Source organism: Glycine soja, chromosome 17, assembly GCF_004193775.1.
Source record: "Glycine soja cultivar W05 chromosome 17, ASM419377v2, whole genome shotgun sequence".
In the NCBI taxonomy this organism is placed as follows: domain Eukaryota; kingdom Viridiplantae; phylum Streptophyta; class Magnoliopsida; order Fabales; family Fabaceae; genus Glycine; species Glycine soja.
In genome coordinates, this window is record NC_041018.1 from 41348397 (window position 1) to 41365993 (window position 17597).

Consider the following 17597-nt stretch of genomic DNA (forward strand, 5'->3'; position numbering starts at 1 on the left):
TGAATATTATTTTGACAACAAGATTTTAACATCTCAACGTCATTCAGATTATAAAAGAAACAATATTTTATTGTAATTTTTATTTTGTAGTTTAGTTGTTAATCACTGATTATAATAATTATTATTATTAGCTAACAGTATAAATATAAAATTGGTTAATATCACAACAACTAATAGTGTTAGTTTAGGGGTGGAGTGTGTGATATTAACCAATTTTATATCTATATTGTTCGCTAATAATAATAATTACTATAATTAGTGATTAACAATTAAACTACAAAATAAAAAAATAAGTTGTTGCGTATATAAGTATGATTATTTTTGTTTCAGAACTGGTTTAAAAAAAATAATTCTGGTTGATGAAGATGACAAAGAAGTAGGGGCCATTTTTTTTATTAAAATTTTATTTAAAAATCATGTGCCTAACATTTTAAATGGAGTTAGCACAAAGTAGGAAGGAAAAAAATTAAGGTGCATGTGTAATTCGAATAAACCTCAAGGAATTTTTTTATTATAAATAATTATTATTCATTCATTTAAATTTGTTTTTCTTATGTATTTGAAAGGAGTTACTTTTTTTATAAAAAAATTATCTTATTTTTGCACGTTTGATTAGAGATAATCGTTTTTATGATAGACGTCATAGGATTCTAATATCTTTACTATGTGTAGTCAACTCTTAAACCTAAATTTTAGTTTCAAATAATTTTTTTAATGTTTTCCATTAATAAACCTTGGTTGCGACTATCTATTTTTTAATTGTTTTTATTGTTATGTCATTACTCCAATTGTGATAATATGAAAACAACATAAGAAAAATGAATGAAAACAATTAGAGAAATAGATATTACTTATTGATTAAAATTTATTTTATTACAATTAACAACCTTTTTCTTGAAGATTCTTGTAACAACTTATTTCTTGTTTTGACATTCTTGCAAGCAGGAATTCATCACAATATTGGTCGAAAGATCACGAACATCTGACAAGAAAAATTAATCATAAAAAACATGTGAAAACATAACTAAATAAATTATAAATAATGATTATAAAACCTTAAAAAGAGGTTGATGTTATAAGAGAATAAATACCATTGTTGATGTTAATGGACTTGATTAAGGCACAACTAGTAAAGCAATCCTTAGCAACGGACACATCATGCTTACAATTTGCAGTGCATTCTTTAACACATTTGTCATACCATGGTTCAACTGGTGCTAAAGCTGCACATTGTACTCTGCATGCTTGTGGACAAGTAAGTCTATTAGTCTCACTGATTGACTCAACTTGCACAAATGGAGGATTGTAATTATTAGCTTGTGCGAACCCTAACATAGACATGATCATAATCATAACTCCAATAGTGTTCATCTTATTTTTTTCCCTTAACTCTTCTTTAAGTCTACACAAACTACTTCAAAAATGCTGTGATGTTTAAAGAAAAATAAACATCAATTTATAGGCATTGAATAATGTATGTTAATGTGATAATGTGATTTGATGATCGGGAAGATGGGCATAAGAAGAAAGTCATGGGTTTAACTACAATTTTAGTCATCTTATTTTAGAAAATCCATAATTTTGGTGTCTTATTTTAAAATAAAAACATTTAGTCATCTTATTTCATAAAATATGTAATTTTGATCCAATTTTTAATTTTGTCTATAGTTATTTCTTTTAATTCTTACATGTAAATTCATTAAACCATTTTTTATGGTACCTTATAAGAATATGTTAGATATAAGATCCAATTAGACAAAAATAAAAGAAATAAAACACCGACAAAACTGAGAATTAGATTTAAATTACGAATTTTCTAAAATAAGGAAATCAGATGTCTTTACTTAAAGTGAAGAGACCAAAATTGTAATTAAATGAAATAAAAGATCAAAATTGTATTTAAAAAAAAATAATACATGTAAAGTAGATTTGACTCCTCAACAAATTTGTGCATCAATCTCTTTCAAAATGTTGCATCATATCAATTTAACTCATTTTTATCAACAAAATATATACATATATTATATATGTAAAATCAATGATAGCCTAAACGTGTATTATCGGTCATAATATCTCTTATCATAATAAATTGACTAAAAAGTTAACAAAAAATAAATGTATAAAAATAGTTATAGACAAAAATGAATTATAAAATATAATGTCAGTAATATAGGAAATATTAAATTATATAATATTTGATAAACATAATAAATATGTCATTAATAAAATTAAATATGTACATTAAATACATGCATTCAATAAAAATAACATTAAATGCATACATTAACTATGTATATTAAATACATGCATTCAATAAAAATAACATTAAATACATACATTAACTATGTATATTAAATACATACATTAAATATATGTATTAAATGCAATAAAAGAAGACATACATTTAATACGTATATTAAATACACATTAAACCATTTATTACATTTATTAAATATATTATATTTCATACACTCTTTTTTGTCATGATGATATTGGTGCATAGTATTTATATACTATCAGCTTTGTCAGATGATTAGTTTTCTTCGTTGATGTTAGACAATAATTCAAATTCGAATTTTCAAATTCTAGTATAGTGTTTATATTTTAAATCTGAAACAATGTTCATCTGAACTTAAAATGATAGGGATGAAAGTTGTCTATCTTGGTTTTGTTGTCACATATTTCAACATCGGTTGCAACAAATATAGTGAGTTTATTTAAAGCACATACTCAAACAAATAAACACGTTAAAAACACAAGATGAATTGTATGGCACAAATATTTTTCTTTTTTTTGGGTATTGTGTCTATGTATTGGTACATTGGTTCCTAAGTTTTTGGAGGTCCTCTTTCTTTGTAACTTATGAGTTTCACTTTCATTTTGTTTTAAAAAAAAACTTTCAAATTGATGAAGATGAAAAAGGAGTAGCAGACATTTTTTGTCTAAAATTTTATTTGAAAATCATGTGCCTAACATTTTAAATTTTTAAAATTTGGCTGTTTAACAAGACATTTCAACTAGTTTCTAAATTTTTTAATAGCTAAAAAAGCTCATTTAATTGTTTGGTAATCAAACCTTTTTAGTAGCTTATAGCATTTTTTGATACACTACTTAGTTATGTTTGGCAAAACTAATTTTTGAAGTAGCTGAAAAATATAAAATGATATAAAAATAATAAAAACATGATTTATTTAAAATAGGCAATGAGGAAAATGAATAAATATATCAAGAATATAAAAGTAAAAGAAAATATAAAAAGCTAGAAACTAACGTCTTAAAAATACTACTTCAAGTATCGTTTCAAAAAATGTTAGATACTACTAAAAAATCTTGTTTAACAAATATTCAAATAAGTTTTTCAGCTAATAAAAAAATGCTAGCAACTAGCCAAAATACCTTGTCGAACATAACCTTGAAATATTATTTTTTTTAAAATGCTAATTTCTAACTTCTAACTTTATTTCATTCCTTTTATCCTTAATATATTTATTAGATTTTCTGCTTACTTTTTAAAAGTAAATTATAATTCTATTATACTTTAGTCACTTAACATCTTTTAATTAGTTCAACAACTAGTTTTACTGAATATTTATAATATAATAAATTAGTTTTTCAACTTATAACTTTTAGCTTCTCATTAGCTTTTTAACTAGTTTTAGTGAACATAACCAAAATAGGAGAGAAAAAATTGAGATGTATGTATAATTCAAATAAACCCCACGATATGTTATTGTAATCTTCTGTTAAAAATGATGAATTGGGGATAAAAAGAACACAAGAATTTGTTGCACCTATATAATATTTAAATATTGCGATAAATATTGTAGATAAATTTTGATAGATGAGAATTTGTCCAATCTAAATCACAATCATTATTTGATTGATGCATGCATTTTGTTAAAATTCTTGATTGAATATTATTATATTTATAATAATTGCATTTATTTTATATTGCATAAATCTAGTTAATATGTTAGATAACCGATTTAACAAAAGCGATACCCGATTTGAAACCAATTAGTGATTGTATTAGTCTAATGATACAAATAACTTTGGACAATAACCATTTTTAAGAAAAAAGTTATAATCAGTAAGAATTTTAGTATATATTAGTGACTTTTATAAATTTGTGAATAACTTAATTAAACGCCAATTAACAAATTAATGAGAAAATGAATATTTCTCAAGAATCATAATTAATGGGTAAGGAAAATTATGAAAATGGAAAATGATATTTATTTTATTTGTATGGAAACACAGTTAATAGGTCTATAAAGGATTGTCTCTGATGTTAAATTCTACTTTTTTTTTCACTAAAGAAAATATTGCAGATCAATTAGGTATTAATTTTTTAAAAAAATCAATGTCTTTGATTAGCATTTAATGGCTTGCTAATGATAGAAATGTTTAATGTTGGAATTAACACTTGACTATTTAAAATTCAAATTTTATACTTTCCAAAATCTAAGATTTTGTTTTTAATTAAATGTGGAAAATTTAACCATTAAATATAGATAGAGTAAATTACACTTATATTTTCTCAAAACTTTGAACTTATTACACACATATCCCTTTAGTAAAAAAAAAAAATTTCACCCCTTACCAATTCCGTTAACTAACGTGTTTATTTTGAAGTGAAAGGTCCAAATAGTCATTCTTACTTGACCTGAAAACAGTATTATTGTCTCTGAAATTAGAAAATCCCAATTGTGCTCTGCTAAGGTTAAGTGGATGAGGGTTTGATGGTGGTGGGTGGCTACAGTTTGAATTTCTTGGTATTTTCTTTTTGTTCGGATGATATAATGGATTAAAATGTTTGAACGAATGGATTTAAATTTGATATTTGGAATGAGAAAATTAAAGAAATCAGTAGCAGAAAATGGTAATTTTTGGGATGAAATTTCATTAGTCTTGTGAGATTCTACAGCAGAAGACAAGTAGAAAATGATAGAAAAAGAAAAGAAAAAAATATTTTATCAAAAAAGAATAAAAAATGTATTTTAAAAATACCAGTTTATCCTGTTTTCTCTCTTGAATCTCAGCCACCGAATATTTTATGAATATATCCTACGGTGTATTCACTTTGGATTCATTAGTTTTGTTTAAAAAGATAACATTCATATTTGATCTAACCTATTGCAACAGAGGATGCTTCTTTGAATATGTACAACAAGAAATCGTGTCTTGTAATCCGTTTGTAAAAAAAAAAAAAAACAATAGATTCACGTCAAGCAAAAGCTACAAAGAACAGTTTCAATGTTTTATTTATTTGCAGCATTTATTTATTTTTACAATAGCTCCTATGTTTTTTCTCAAATCTAATGTGAATAGAACAGTGAGACTTTAGATAGGCAACTGTATCCAAACACAATAGAACTCAGTTGTGATGAGTTGATTTATAGATTATTTAGATCTTAACTGATTAATGAAATAAATATTGTACAAAGTTGTGAAAGGAGTTCTCTGATTTAGAGACAAGGTGGAGAGTTGTTGATTGAAGTGTCTTAATATCAAATTTTTTTCCCCTCTTTCTATCACATCATATTAGTATCTTTATTTTTATCTCTTTTTTTCTCTCAGGTGCCTAAAAGCATTAGAATGTCTAAATACCTTTTTCCTCCCAAGTATACTTTTCACAGAAAATTGGTGAAAGAGCAAACATTACACGGTTAAACTAACTCTAATACCTAGTCTCAAAATAGGGATAAAAGATTTGCATAGGTAGCATTTGGCTCACTTTTTCTGTTAATTCTTAAAAGAAAAAGTCAGGCTAAAACACAGTTAAAAATGCTTTTAAAGTAAAAGTATTTTTTTTCTTCAAATGAACAAAAGCCCAAAAAAAAAACTAATTAATATAGTTTCTACTTTTAAGAACACAAAAGAAGCTAAAAAATAAGACCAAACACTACTAAATTTGAAATTGAACTTCATGTTGATCTGAATTGATCTACCCACATATATGAATGAATGATTCTAAAGATCAACTTAGAACAAACAAAAAGCAAAGTTAATAAAACACGGGTTGACAAGAAAATCCATATGAAATCATACTTGCAACTGTAACAGCAACGACCAAGTCATACTCAACAAGTACTAAATGAACCAATCTTTTTTAACAACCAAAACTGTGTCAATTGAATAATAGTCACCGAAAATTTCTTCAGACAAAAAATACCAAAAGATTGGTCGGCTTAAATAGCTATCAGTTTTAACTTATGGCTAGAGAATACACAACTAACCAACAACGTGTACAACACCAATGGGATGACTGTAACAACATTCTACTGCAAGAACTCTCTAGGATCAGTAACATAACCGGTCAATGCAGATGCAGCAGCTGTATATGGGGAAGCCAAATAGATTTGACCTTCCTTGTGTCCCATTCGGCCCGGGAAGTTCCTGTTCGTAGTTGAAACACAAACCTGCACAACCAGCGTGTAAACAATGGAGTAAATACTCAGATTCTCAATCTCATCACTTATGTAGAAAGCATACAAAAGCAACCATATGGCAGATGAACAACCATTCATCACATAAAAAAAATATGACAGTATTGCTTGCTTGAACATTCTGAAGCACACATCTTTATAATCTACAAAGATCTATAGAACTCCAAGATATAAAGAATTGTATGTAATACTATTATAAAGAGCACACTTCTCATGGCCTTCCATTTTATTAAATAATCACCAAGAAAATTGAAGTAATGTTTAGTCTATAACTTTTTTTAGGCTTCTTTATTGCTGTGTCAAATACAATTCTAGGAAAGATTTTAAAAATAAGGTTTAAATGTTTAATACATCAGGCAGTCTTTGAATTTTTAGGGAAATTTTAATTGAGTTCTTGGGATTAGTTTACAATTTTGTATTGAACTTTTAATACATCAGGAAGTCCCTAAACTAAAACTATGTAATTGGGTCCTTGATCTTCTACAATTTTTGTAATAGAGTTCATAGGATTAGTTTACAGTAGCTTGAAACCACCAGAAAAGTAACAATTTGTGTTGATTTTACTAAATTCAGAGGGATCTACAACAACAACAACAACGCCTTATCCCACCAGGTGGGGTCGGCTACATGGATCAACTTCCGCCATAATGTTCTATCAAGTACCATACTTCTATCCAAATCATTAAGTTCGAGATCCTTTTTGATAACCTCTCTTATAGTCTTTTTGGGTCTTCCTCTGCCTCGAATTGTTTGCCTTCTCTCCATCTGGTCTACTCTCCTCACTACAGAGTCTACCGGTCTTCTCTCTACATGCCCAAACCACCTAAGTCTATTTTCCACCATCTTCTCTACAATAGGCGCTACTCCAACCCTCTCTCTAATAGCTTCGTTTCTAATTTTATCCTGTTGAGTCTTACCACACATCCACCGCAACATCCTCATCTCCGCTACACCTACTTTATTCTCATGTTGGCTCTTGATCGCCCAACATTCTGTTCCGTACAAAATCGCCGGTCTTACCGCAGTCCGATAAAACTTTCCCTTTAGCTTGATCGGTACCTTTGCATCACATAACACCCCCGATGCTTTTCTCCATTTCATCCATCCTGCTTGAATGCGATGATTCACATCCCCTTCAATTTCTCCATCATCCTGTATTACAGACCCAAGATATTTAAACCGTGTGACTTGAGGGATAATATGGTCTCCTATTTTCACCTCTGAGTTAGAAACCCTCCTTCTTTTGTTGAACTTACATTCCATATACTCCGATTTGTTTCTGCTTAGGCAAAAGCCATGTGTTTCTAGAGCTCGTCTCCAAGTTTCCAACCTCTCATTCAACTCCTCCCTCGACTCTCCAAGGAGGACTATGTCATCTGCAAAAAGCATGCATCTCAGCGCTATCTCTTGGATTTGTTCCGTGAGGACATCCAGAATTAAGGTAAAAAGGTAGGGGCTAAGGGTTGACCCTTGATGCAAACCAATTGTGATGGGAAAATCGTCTGACTCTCCACCCTGTGTCCTAACACTAGTCGATACCCTATCATACATATCTTGGATAGCTCGAATATATGCAACCCTAACCCCTTTCTTCTCTAGAGCTTTCCACAAAATCTCTCTAGGCACTCTATCATACGCTTTCTCCAAATCAATAAAAATCAAGTGCAAGTCTTGTTGGTCCATGCGATATTGCTCCATCACCCGCCGTAATAAATAAATCGCTTCCATGGTCGACCTTCCCGGCATGAAACCAAATTGATTCTCAGTAACTTGAGTCTCCTTTCTTAATCTCCGTTCGATCACTTTTTCCCATAATTTCATAGTATGACTCGAGCTTGATTCCCCTATAATTTGCACAATTTTGTATATCCCCCTTGTTCTTATAGATTGGCACTAACGTGCTTCTCCTCCATTCCTCCGGCATGCGTTTTGACCTCATAATTTCATTAAAGAGTTTGGTGAGCCACTCAAGACCTCTATCTCCAAGAGTTTTCCACACTTCAATAGGTATGTTGTCTGGCCCCACCGCCTTACCGTTACTCATTCTTTTCAACGCTTCCTTTACTTCCTGTTTCTGAATCCGACGATAGTACTTATAGTTCCGGTCCTCTTCTCTTGTGTCTAGACTGCTAGAGTCATATCCATATCCATCATTAAATAAGTTGTGGAAATACGCCTTCCACCTTTCCTTGATATCTTTTTCATGCACTAAGACTTTGCCTTCTTCATCCTTAACACACTTTACTTGATCCAGGTCTCTAGTCTTCCTCTCTCTACCCTTAGCAAGCCTATATATAGATCTTTCTCCGTCCCTGGTTCCTAGAGCTTGGTATAGTCCGTCAAAAGCTTGGGCTCTTGCCTCACTCACCGCCTTTTTGGTTTCATTTCTAGCTATCTTATACTTATCCCAAGTTTCAGAATTTCTACACCTAGACCACTCCTTGAAACACTCCTTTTTTACTCTAACTTTGCTCTGAACACTTTCATTCCACCACCACGATTCTTTACCCCTAGGTCCAAAACCTCTAGATTCACCCAACGTCTCTTTAGCCACTTTAATAATCTCTTGGGACATCTTGTTCCACAGATCATTTGCACTTCCTTGTGATTGTCCACACCATCCCTCCCATATCTTTTGTTGGAAGATTCCTTGTTTCTCACCCTTCAAGTGCCACCATTTGATCCTTGGTGCTACCATAGGACTTCTTCTCTTTGCCCTATCTCTAATTCTTACATCCATAACCAAAACTCTATGTTGGGTAGTCAGGCTCTCTTCCGGGATAACTTTACAGTTCAAGCAATACTTCCTATCAGACTTCCTGATAAGGAAGAAATCTATCTGAGAACATGTCCCTCCACTTTTGTAAGTGATAAGATGGTCCTCTCTTTTCTTAAACCATGTATTGGCTATAGAAAGATCCAAAGCCTCCGAAAACTCCAAGATGGATTTACCCTCCCCATTCATCTCCCCTAGGCCAAAACCCCCATGCACCCCCTCAAAACCTCTAGCCACGCTACCTACATGTCCATTGAGATCCCCTCCTAGGAAAACTTTCTCTCCTTGGGGTATATCCTGAAGTACCCCTTCTAGATCCTCCCAAAATTTTACCTTAAAGTGTTCTGCTAACCCAACCTGAGGTGCGTACCCACTAATAACATTAAAGGTGTCCTGTCCCACTACCAATTTTAAGGCTATGATACGATCTCCTACTCTTCTTACATCCACGACATCCTTCTTCCACTCCTTGTCCACAATAATCCCTACCCCATTTCTTGATCTGATTTTTTTCGTATACCACAACTTAAAATTCAGAGGGATCTAATTACAAAAATTGTAGAAGAACAAGGACCCAATTACAATTTTTTTAGTTTAAGAACCTAAATAAAAATACCGAAATAGTTCAGGGATCTATTGATATATTAAATCTTAAAACAAAAGTTTTAATGACTAAAAGCCAATATATAGAAATTGGGTTTGTTTGGATAAGCTTATCATTATCCCTCTCAGCATACCATTATCAGCTGGGCATGAGAAGCATTAAGAAGGGCACCACAACTCTTGTTAATTACAAAGAAAAAGTTGTTTTCACATGCTGATGATTTCCATCACTGAAAGGTTCAATCAATGTTCTTTAAATATAAACCATCTCATTTCATGTCATAAAACAGTATAGGAATGAACAGGTACTAATTTGCTTACATAAAGAAATTATATTTAGCCCAAGACGGGTCAATGCATATATTTGCAATTCCTTCAATATAATAATAAGGATAAAAGTAACAGGTAGAATTTGAACTACACTAGTATATTACAAGATGCAGGGGCCGAAGCAAGGAACTTGCCTTAGGTTCATTCATGCGTGCGTAAGTATCTTTCGGGCCACCCAAACAAGCACCGCAACTAGGACTAGCTGGTGTGTCACACCCAGCTTCTTCAAATATCTGGGAGCACGTCTTACCACCAGATCCAGGGACTGGAAGGGAGTATAAGTCCATCCAAACCTGAAATTCCATTGATAGAGATAAGTTGGAAAATTATCATCCACCATGATTTCCCAAGAGAATTTTCTTAATCACACGTAAATCAACTGATATAAAGATATATAAATATGAAAATTTCCAGACCTTTTGTGTTGCAGGCACAAGAAATGTAGGAACTTTGACCTGTTTACCCTGCAGATGCAGACATCATGTTCTACATTATGGGAAATAGTTGAAGGAATTCATGTTGGAAATAATAAAAGTTAATGCACTTAGGAAATAATATGTTCATGTATCAAATTGCTAAAATGCATTTAGTGCTCATGGGTATTAGTGTCTACGAAGTTGCATTCAATTAATAGTAGCCTAGGAAACAGTCTCCAATAAGTCTATTTTCAGAACCTTTATATATAGGATGTCTTCCATAAACCCATGTATTACATTCTTGATTCTACTGAATAAAAAATATTCCCATAATTTCATTCTCTATATTCTTGCTAAAATATTCTGTCCTATCTCTTTCTTTCCCCCTCTAAATTCAAAAATTCATAGGAGACATTGGCACAAATGAAACAAAAAGCTAGAAAATTCTAACTGCAATACAAGATTAAAAAAAACACCATACAAGAAAACATGCTGACCAGTCCTTATCCATTTTAGGATACATATTAGTATACCATACTGAGTACTAACAAGTGAAAAGTACATAAATATAGTAAAGAAGTCTAGGACTCAACTACTAAAGCTGTTAATAATATCTTATCAAAACTTAAGTTAACATCTTTTATAACTTAGACCATATATATGCAATAGGAAAATATTCAAAATATGATGCTTACTGATGCCAGAAAAACTTTTGCAGCAGCCATGAAATCCTCCGTTTTGCCACCTGTACAAGATCCTATGTATACTCTGTCAATTTTTACATCCTTGCACTCCCTTGCCAAAGCACGATTATCTGGAGAATGAGGCTGCAACATTTATAAGCATTATATTAACTGAGGAACCTAGTGGCAGCATCAGATAATAACAACACAGCTGCATGGAAAATAAACACAGAACAAAACCTCATTGGAAATGCAATCAATAGACTAACCTTGGCCACCACTGGCTCCAATTTTGAGACATCAAATCTATACTCAGCAAGAAATCTAGATGGCAACAAAAAAAAGGTGTTAGTAATTAATAATAATTAAAACGGATTACCAATGGATACTAATATGTTCATGTATCAAATTGATAAAATCCAGGGAGGTGATTGTAGCTCAATCTACAAAGCAAGCCAATTGCAATATAACATTACCATGAAGCAGCTATCATAACCACAACACACCAAAATGGAAGGATCAGTAGATAGTCTGTTATACTTTCTATATGTGTACCATATCATCCTCACAAAATGAAACATTTTCTTTGTAAAATCCCCAAAGTCAACATGCAATCCCAAGCTGTTCCTCACACAAATGGCCAGTGAATTTATATTCCTTTCTTCATACTCCTTTTTAAGCTTTTCCTTTCTTAATGACAGAATAAGAGTAACAAAATCTGTAATTATACCATACCGACATTGAAAAGTTGATAAGTACAAGCAACACCATAGGATTTTTCATACCGTGATAAATATTTTTCATGTCTATTTATACTAACAATGAATTTTATAAAATGCCACTTGTCCATCAAGACTTTCAACAGACAAATTGCAATTTATTGAATACAAGGCGATACATTCAGCATTGGATTTTCCTAAACACTGAATATAATGAGGGAAAACAAGAAGAAATTAGAAAATTATAACTACCTTGCTTGATCGTCACTATAAACAGGTTCATATGGCAGAGATGTCTTGCCCTGCAAAATGGAAACAATATTAAAACCAATGCTGCAAAAGACATGGGCATAATATGCAACGGGAAACAATATTAAAACCAATGCTGGAAAAGACATGGGCATAATATGCAAAGGGAAATTATGATTGATCAGGAACCACACATAGGCACCCACTATGTTAATACATCAAAACTGAATGAGATGTAATTCAGAAGCCACCCAAACCAATAAAAAAAGAAAAACAGAATTCTTTCAATACCAAATACCAATCAAGATTATCCACGATAGACAAAATACTGCACATTCATCTTAAGATAACAGCCAGACAATTACAAATTTTGAATCTTAGTGTCAAGAGCATCTAAGATACTTAAAATGATTCTGAGATACTTCATGATATTATGAAATATTTACCAGATCTTCCACCAAGCCCCCCAAGCTAAAGCTTGCTAAGCTTTTACCTTATTACAAAAAAATATTCTACAAAATAGAAAATAACATAAATATGAAGTGGTTCCCATAAATCATAGCTTAAAAGGCAACTTCATCATTAATGGGAAGAGTAATTGCTGCATGCTAGTATGATTCATCAGTGGGAATGAGAAAGATGACTAACACACCATAATCGCAACTGGAAGACCAAACAAAGCCCAATGCACAAAAAAACAGAGATAACCACGGTAGAAATCTCAAAAAACAGCCCAAGCCTACCAAAAATAACTCAAATCTCATGATGGTACTACAAAGAACATACCAGATCACATCAAACAATGCAGAAGCAGAACACAGGCAAAGGGAGGCAGACAGCCACATCAAGGTGGCAAACAAGGGTGATGGGGCTTGTCCTGCCTGGAGATGGTGCGGTAGGACAAATAGTGACGAAGGTGGACAATCTGGACATACTAGAGTTGATGGCAAAAACAGTTACATGAAAAGCTGCATGGGCAAGGTAGATCTGACATTTGCAGCTGCATAAGAGGAAGAAAATGATATTGGTCCAGGATTTTGGTGGCCAGAATTTGTCACATCCAATGGAAAGATAAAGAGGATATGATTAAATTATTTGATTAGTTATTCTTTGACGAGAACCTTGGGAAAACTACACCACAAAGGCTAACTGTTGTAGTTGAAGAGCCCAAGGTTTTATAAACCCCACACTAGAATCCCATACTTCCAATGTGAGACTCAAGTCCTATACCTTGCTATTGGATCTTAATATTATAAAAAAATTATCTATTTTATTTGACAAACAAAATTCCAAATTTTGAAAAACTAGATAGTGGAATACTAACAAGACAGGTTACAGAGGATGATGTCAGGTTTAAAATAACAGTTTTAGATAGAGAAGGAAGAAAAAATAGAATGGAGACTCAACATAATAGGACATAAAACTGATATTGTGTATGATGAGGCAATACACAGCACCAACCACTATTTAAACTTGTACATAATATTATACTAGACTCCTAATCCTAATCAAATAACGAAACAAATCATGAAATATAATGAAATACAGAAACCATTACTAAGTGATCATCTAAAATTATTCTAGGATACAATCAAGATATTATGAAATCTTTAACAATGACCAAATGCTAATACAATCTTCTCTTAAAAAATCCATTGAGAAAGCCAATGAGAACATATAACTTTAGAGGCAAGATACCAATTTCAGTGCATCTACTCAGTTGCACAAACCTCAAGATATTTAAATGTAGTGCTGTCAGCAGGAACAACACCATTCTTTCCACCAGCTTCAACAACCATGTTGCACAATGTCATCCGTTCTTCCATCTATCCAAGAGGAACAAATTACCAAAACAACTTTTATTTATAATAAAAAAGAAAGAGTTCTGAGATTGAAGAAAAATTTATGGCCCGTTTACTTGTGTTTTCACTTTTTAATTACAAAACTACCACTTCGTTTTCAATTTCTTCCTTGTTTTCAAAGACTTGTACAGGAAACACTGAAAACAACCCTTTTTTTTGTTTTTGTTTTATCTGTTTCCTGTATAAATCTTCAAAAACAGGAAACAAATTGAAAACAAGACGGCAATTTTGTAATTAAAAAGAGAAAACAAAAAATGAAAACAGAAAAAGAAAATACAAGTAAACAGGCACTTGGAGTTACATCATAATATAACATCTTGCTGTGCATACTTACAGTTAAACTTTCAACAGTTGTACCGACAAACTCCATCGATTTATATGTTGCACCAGCCACAGTTATTTCACCAATAATCTGTAAGGTAAACCATCCATTCATGTAAGGATGTAATTTTTATATTTGCTGCATGAAAATGAGCAAACAATCATAGTCACCTGATGGCTATGCTATGTCCAACAGAAACAAAAGTACAGAATCAAGGCACTTACTTGCAGAATCAAATCCTTAGAAAGCAAATAATCAGGCATTTCTCCATCCATTACAAATCTCAAAGTTGGGGGCACCTGAATTTGAATAAGATATATTATGAAAAACAGTTATATCTCTACTATTAATAAATCAAAGAAAAAAGTACTTTTCCATCTTTGTTCCTGTCACAAAATATTTTAAAAAATCTTTATTAATTTCTGTTTTTTCTGTTTTGCCCTCATAGTATCTTCAATTCTTTTTCGCTCAAAATGAGCAGATAACTCTTGGAAATACATTAAGCAGCCAATGGAAAATGGCTAACAAGAAAAGCTATAATATGTTCTTTCAAGTACTTGAATATTATAGACTGTTAAAAGAAATACAACAAAGTTGACAGCAAATTTTGTCTGCCAAGCAGATAAGAGTAAAATGATGTGAAAAGCAAAAAATAATACATAATAAACCTATTTGGGTCTATAACTACCAAGTATAAAACCTTAGGGTGGAGTTGATGATTAAGGTAAAAAATATAATGATCATAAAGCATATTTTCTATTAAAATCTAAGAGGTGTGAGCCTTGCCATTGTTACCCCATCCCTCCTCCCCTCCACCTCCTGACACAGGAGCAATTAATAGTACAATTGTGTTAAAACAATGTGTGTTAATGATACAAGTGTTGGGGACAAGTAGGGGCCTAATGCTCTCGTAAGTTGAAACCCTTGTCTATGCATAATATATAGATACAGAGCCTGATCAGTAAGATCAGTGACCCCAATCTATGCATAATATATAGATACAGAACCTACTCAGTAAGATCAGTGATCCCAATAATTAAAGAGAGGTTTCTCTCCTTCTCTCCCTATCTACTGAGGGTATCTATGGCTGGTTTCTGGAAGGAACCCTCAAGTTAGAATGGGCCTTTAGCAGAAACTACCTTAAGCAGAAGTTTCCCAGTTCCCAGCACAAAGCCAGCATCAGTATTACCAATCCCTGTAGCAAATTGGCCAAATGCTCCAGCAGTACAAGTGTGAGAATCAGTACCTAAGAGAACCTGCAGGTAACAGAGAGAAATTAGCAAAGCAGGAACCAAACTTCTGTCAAACAAATGAACAATACTTCACTATAATAAAATAAAAACTGGTTAAACTAAGCGAACCTCTCCAGGCCTACAATGACCTTCCTGAGCAAGGGCAACATGGCAAACACCCTTATAGTCTGGATTTACCTGTATTTTATAATCTCACAGTCAATGTTCTTGGACATTGTGCATTAAAATGCTCTTTAAGAATTGAAAAGAACAAATCAAGATTGAAAAAAAAACAAAAGAATGCATACCTTAAAATTACTGAGATCCTTAATATCATAAAAGTACTTGATATTCTGCTCATGGCAGAAATCTCTTAATATGTCTACATTGCGATTGGCACGTTCATCACTTGTGAATATATAATGGTCGGGTATTATTACAAGCTTTTCACGGTCCCAAACCTTCAAAAGAACAACACAATCAGGAAATCACAGAACTTAGGTCTCAGCATGTAACTAGATTGACTGCCACAGCAATCCAAGAAAAATTACAATCATTCTACAAGCCACATATTTCTATCCCTCAAAGCCCAAGATAATTTTTCAGCACAGGTAACTTTCAAGGTAAAAGAATCAACCATATAACGGACAGAAACAAATGCACAATTAAACCAGCAAATGTATTTTAAAGTCCATGCTTGCAAAAATCATCATCATTTTATATCCCTTTTTCAGCACTTACAATGCTTGTAGCACCACTCACATGACTTGTAAATTGAAAAAACTCCCAAGAAGAAAGCACATACGACATAACTTCATTTTCGATAAATAGAAAATATCACTCAGATTGTTCCTAAAATAGATTTCACTATTTGACATTTGGCAGAACATGGGTTTGCACCTAACTTAATCCTACAAAACCGGCTTGCAAGGTCTTGCAAGGTGAGAATTACTCCCCATTTATATAGTTTATCTCAACACTACCTTTAGTCGATGTGGGACTTCAACATGTTCCGTTTGTCCATGGCTACCCGCCATGTGGGACTTTCAACACACCCCCTCTATGTAGGGGTGACCACAATTTAGGTAGTTTATCCAACATCTCCCTCACACTGCCTAAAGCGTGACAGACACAGGGAACCATTTAGGATAGGCTCCGAACTCCAATACCATGTCAACAACCCTCATAATTTCAATGGCCATCCAATCCAACCACATGGAATGCATATCCACAAAGCATCAGAAAAATATCAAAACACCCTAAAAAAGAGAGTCCGAAGTAACAGCAGCCAATTAAGACAATTAGCAAACTTACCTTGGCATCGTCACCAAACTCCCTCTTGAAAATCCCAATAGAACCAGGGCCACACACATCATGTGTCATCAAAATATCAACATTGACCCAAACATTATCGCCAGGGGTCAGCTGTACCTTCTCAGAAGCTCTGGCCAGTATCTTCTCAGTCATGGTCATTGCAGTCCTCACCTGAAACACATCAACAGGCCACAATCACAAACACCCAAAAAAACTCCAAGAATCCAAAAGGGGTACCCCTTTGAAGAAAAAAAACTGAACTGATCCAGTGGTGGAAGGTTGGCGCTGAGGCGCCGCCACAGCACAACGGATTATTCTCCTTGGAAGCGCTTTGAAGCATCGCTGAGAAGTGAAAGCAGAGAGAGAGACATCCTTCTGAGAGAGAAACAAAAGGGGTGCAAGTTAACACCTTTGGGCAGAAGGGGTGCAGAAAAAATGAAGCTTTTTGAAGAATGAGACTGATGAAAGGGGGTTTACCTTTATGCGGGGGAAGGAAGTGAATGATGGAGAGAGAAGAGAGGAAGCCATTGAATATGTGATGAACAAAGAGAGTAGTAATAAGTGGAGGTTCTGGGTATGATTCTGACTTTAAAACTATGTGGTGTTGTCGACGGGTGCTTGCGTGTGTGGTGCACGGTGCGA

The 17597-nt window shown here is 32.9% G+C and overlaps 2 protein-coding genes across 2 annotated transcripts; both read right to left on the minus strand.

The window, feature by feature from the left end:
- Positions 1 to 832: 832 nt before the first annotated feature.
- LOC114391669 lies at positions 833 to 1468 on the minus strand. The gene is made up of 2 exons (XM_028352646.1): positions 1092 to 1468; positions 833 to 982 (listed from the first exon to the last, which is right to left on the minus strand). The coding sequence occupies exons 1-2, from the start codon at positions 1369 to 1371 to the stop codon at positions 915 to 917; spliced, it is 348 nt and encodes a 115-aa protein (XP_028208447.1). The 5' UTR covers positions 1372 to 1468; the 3' UTR covers positions 833 to 914.
- A 4554-nt stretch (positions 1469 to 6022) lies between these two features.
- Positions 6023 to 17483, minus strand: LOC114393729 (3-isopropylmalate dehydratase large subunit, chloroplastic-like). The gene is made up of 15 exons (XM_028355154.1): positions 17433 to 17483; positions 17217 to 17330; positions 16956 to 17126; positions 15950 to 16102; positions 15771 to 15839; positions 15549 to 15665; positions 14634 to 14708; positions 14422 to 14499; positions 13956 to 14051; positions 12229 to 12278; positions 11527 to 11581; positions 11270 to 11401; positions 10575 to 10622; positions 10293 to 10451; positions 6023 to 6422 (listed from the first exon to the last, which is right to left on the minus strand). The coding sequence occupies exons 1-15, from the start codon at positions 17481 to 17483 to the stop codon at positions 6282 to 6284; spliced, it is 1509 nt and encodes a 502-aa protein (XP_028210955.1). The 3' UTR covers positions 6023 to 6281.
- Between the last annotated feature and the right edge of the window lie 114 nt (positions 17484 to 17597).

Coding starts and splice junctions, on each gene's coding strand:
- LOC114391669 (XM_028352646.1), bottom strand. CDS start 1,371: ATGAACACTATTGGAGTTATGATTATGATCATGTCTATGTTAGGGTTC. Junction 983..1,091: donor GTCCATTAACATCAACAATG/GTATTTATTCTC, acceptor TTTTCTTGTCAG/ATGTTCGTGATCTTTCGACC.
- LOC114393729 (XM_028355154.1), bottom strand. CDS start 17,483: ATGGCTTCCTCTCTTCTCTCTCCATCATTCACTTCCTTCCCCCGCATA. Junction 15,666..15,770: donor GTCATTGTAGGCCTGGAGAG/GTTCGCTTAGTT, acceptor TGTTACCTGCAG/GTTCTCTTAGGTACTGATTC. Junction 10,623..11,269: donor CAAAAGTTTTTCTGGCATCA/GTAAGCATCATA, acceptor CTGCATCTGCAG/GGTAAACAGGTCAAAGTTCC.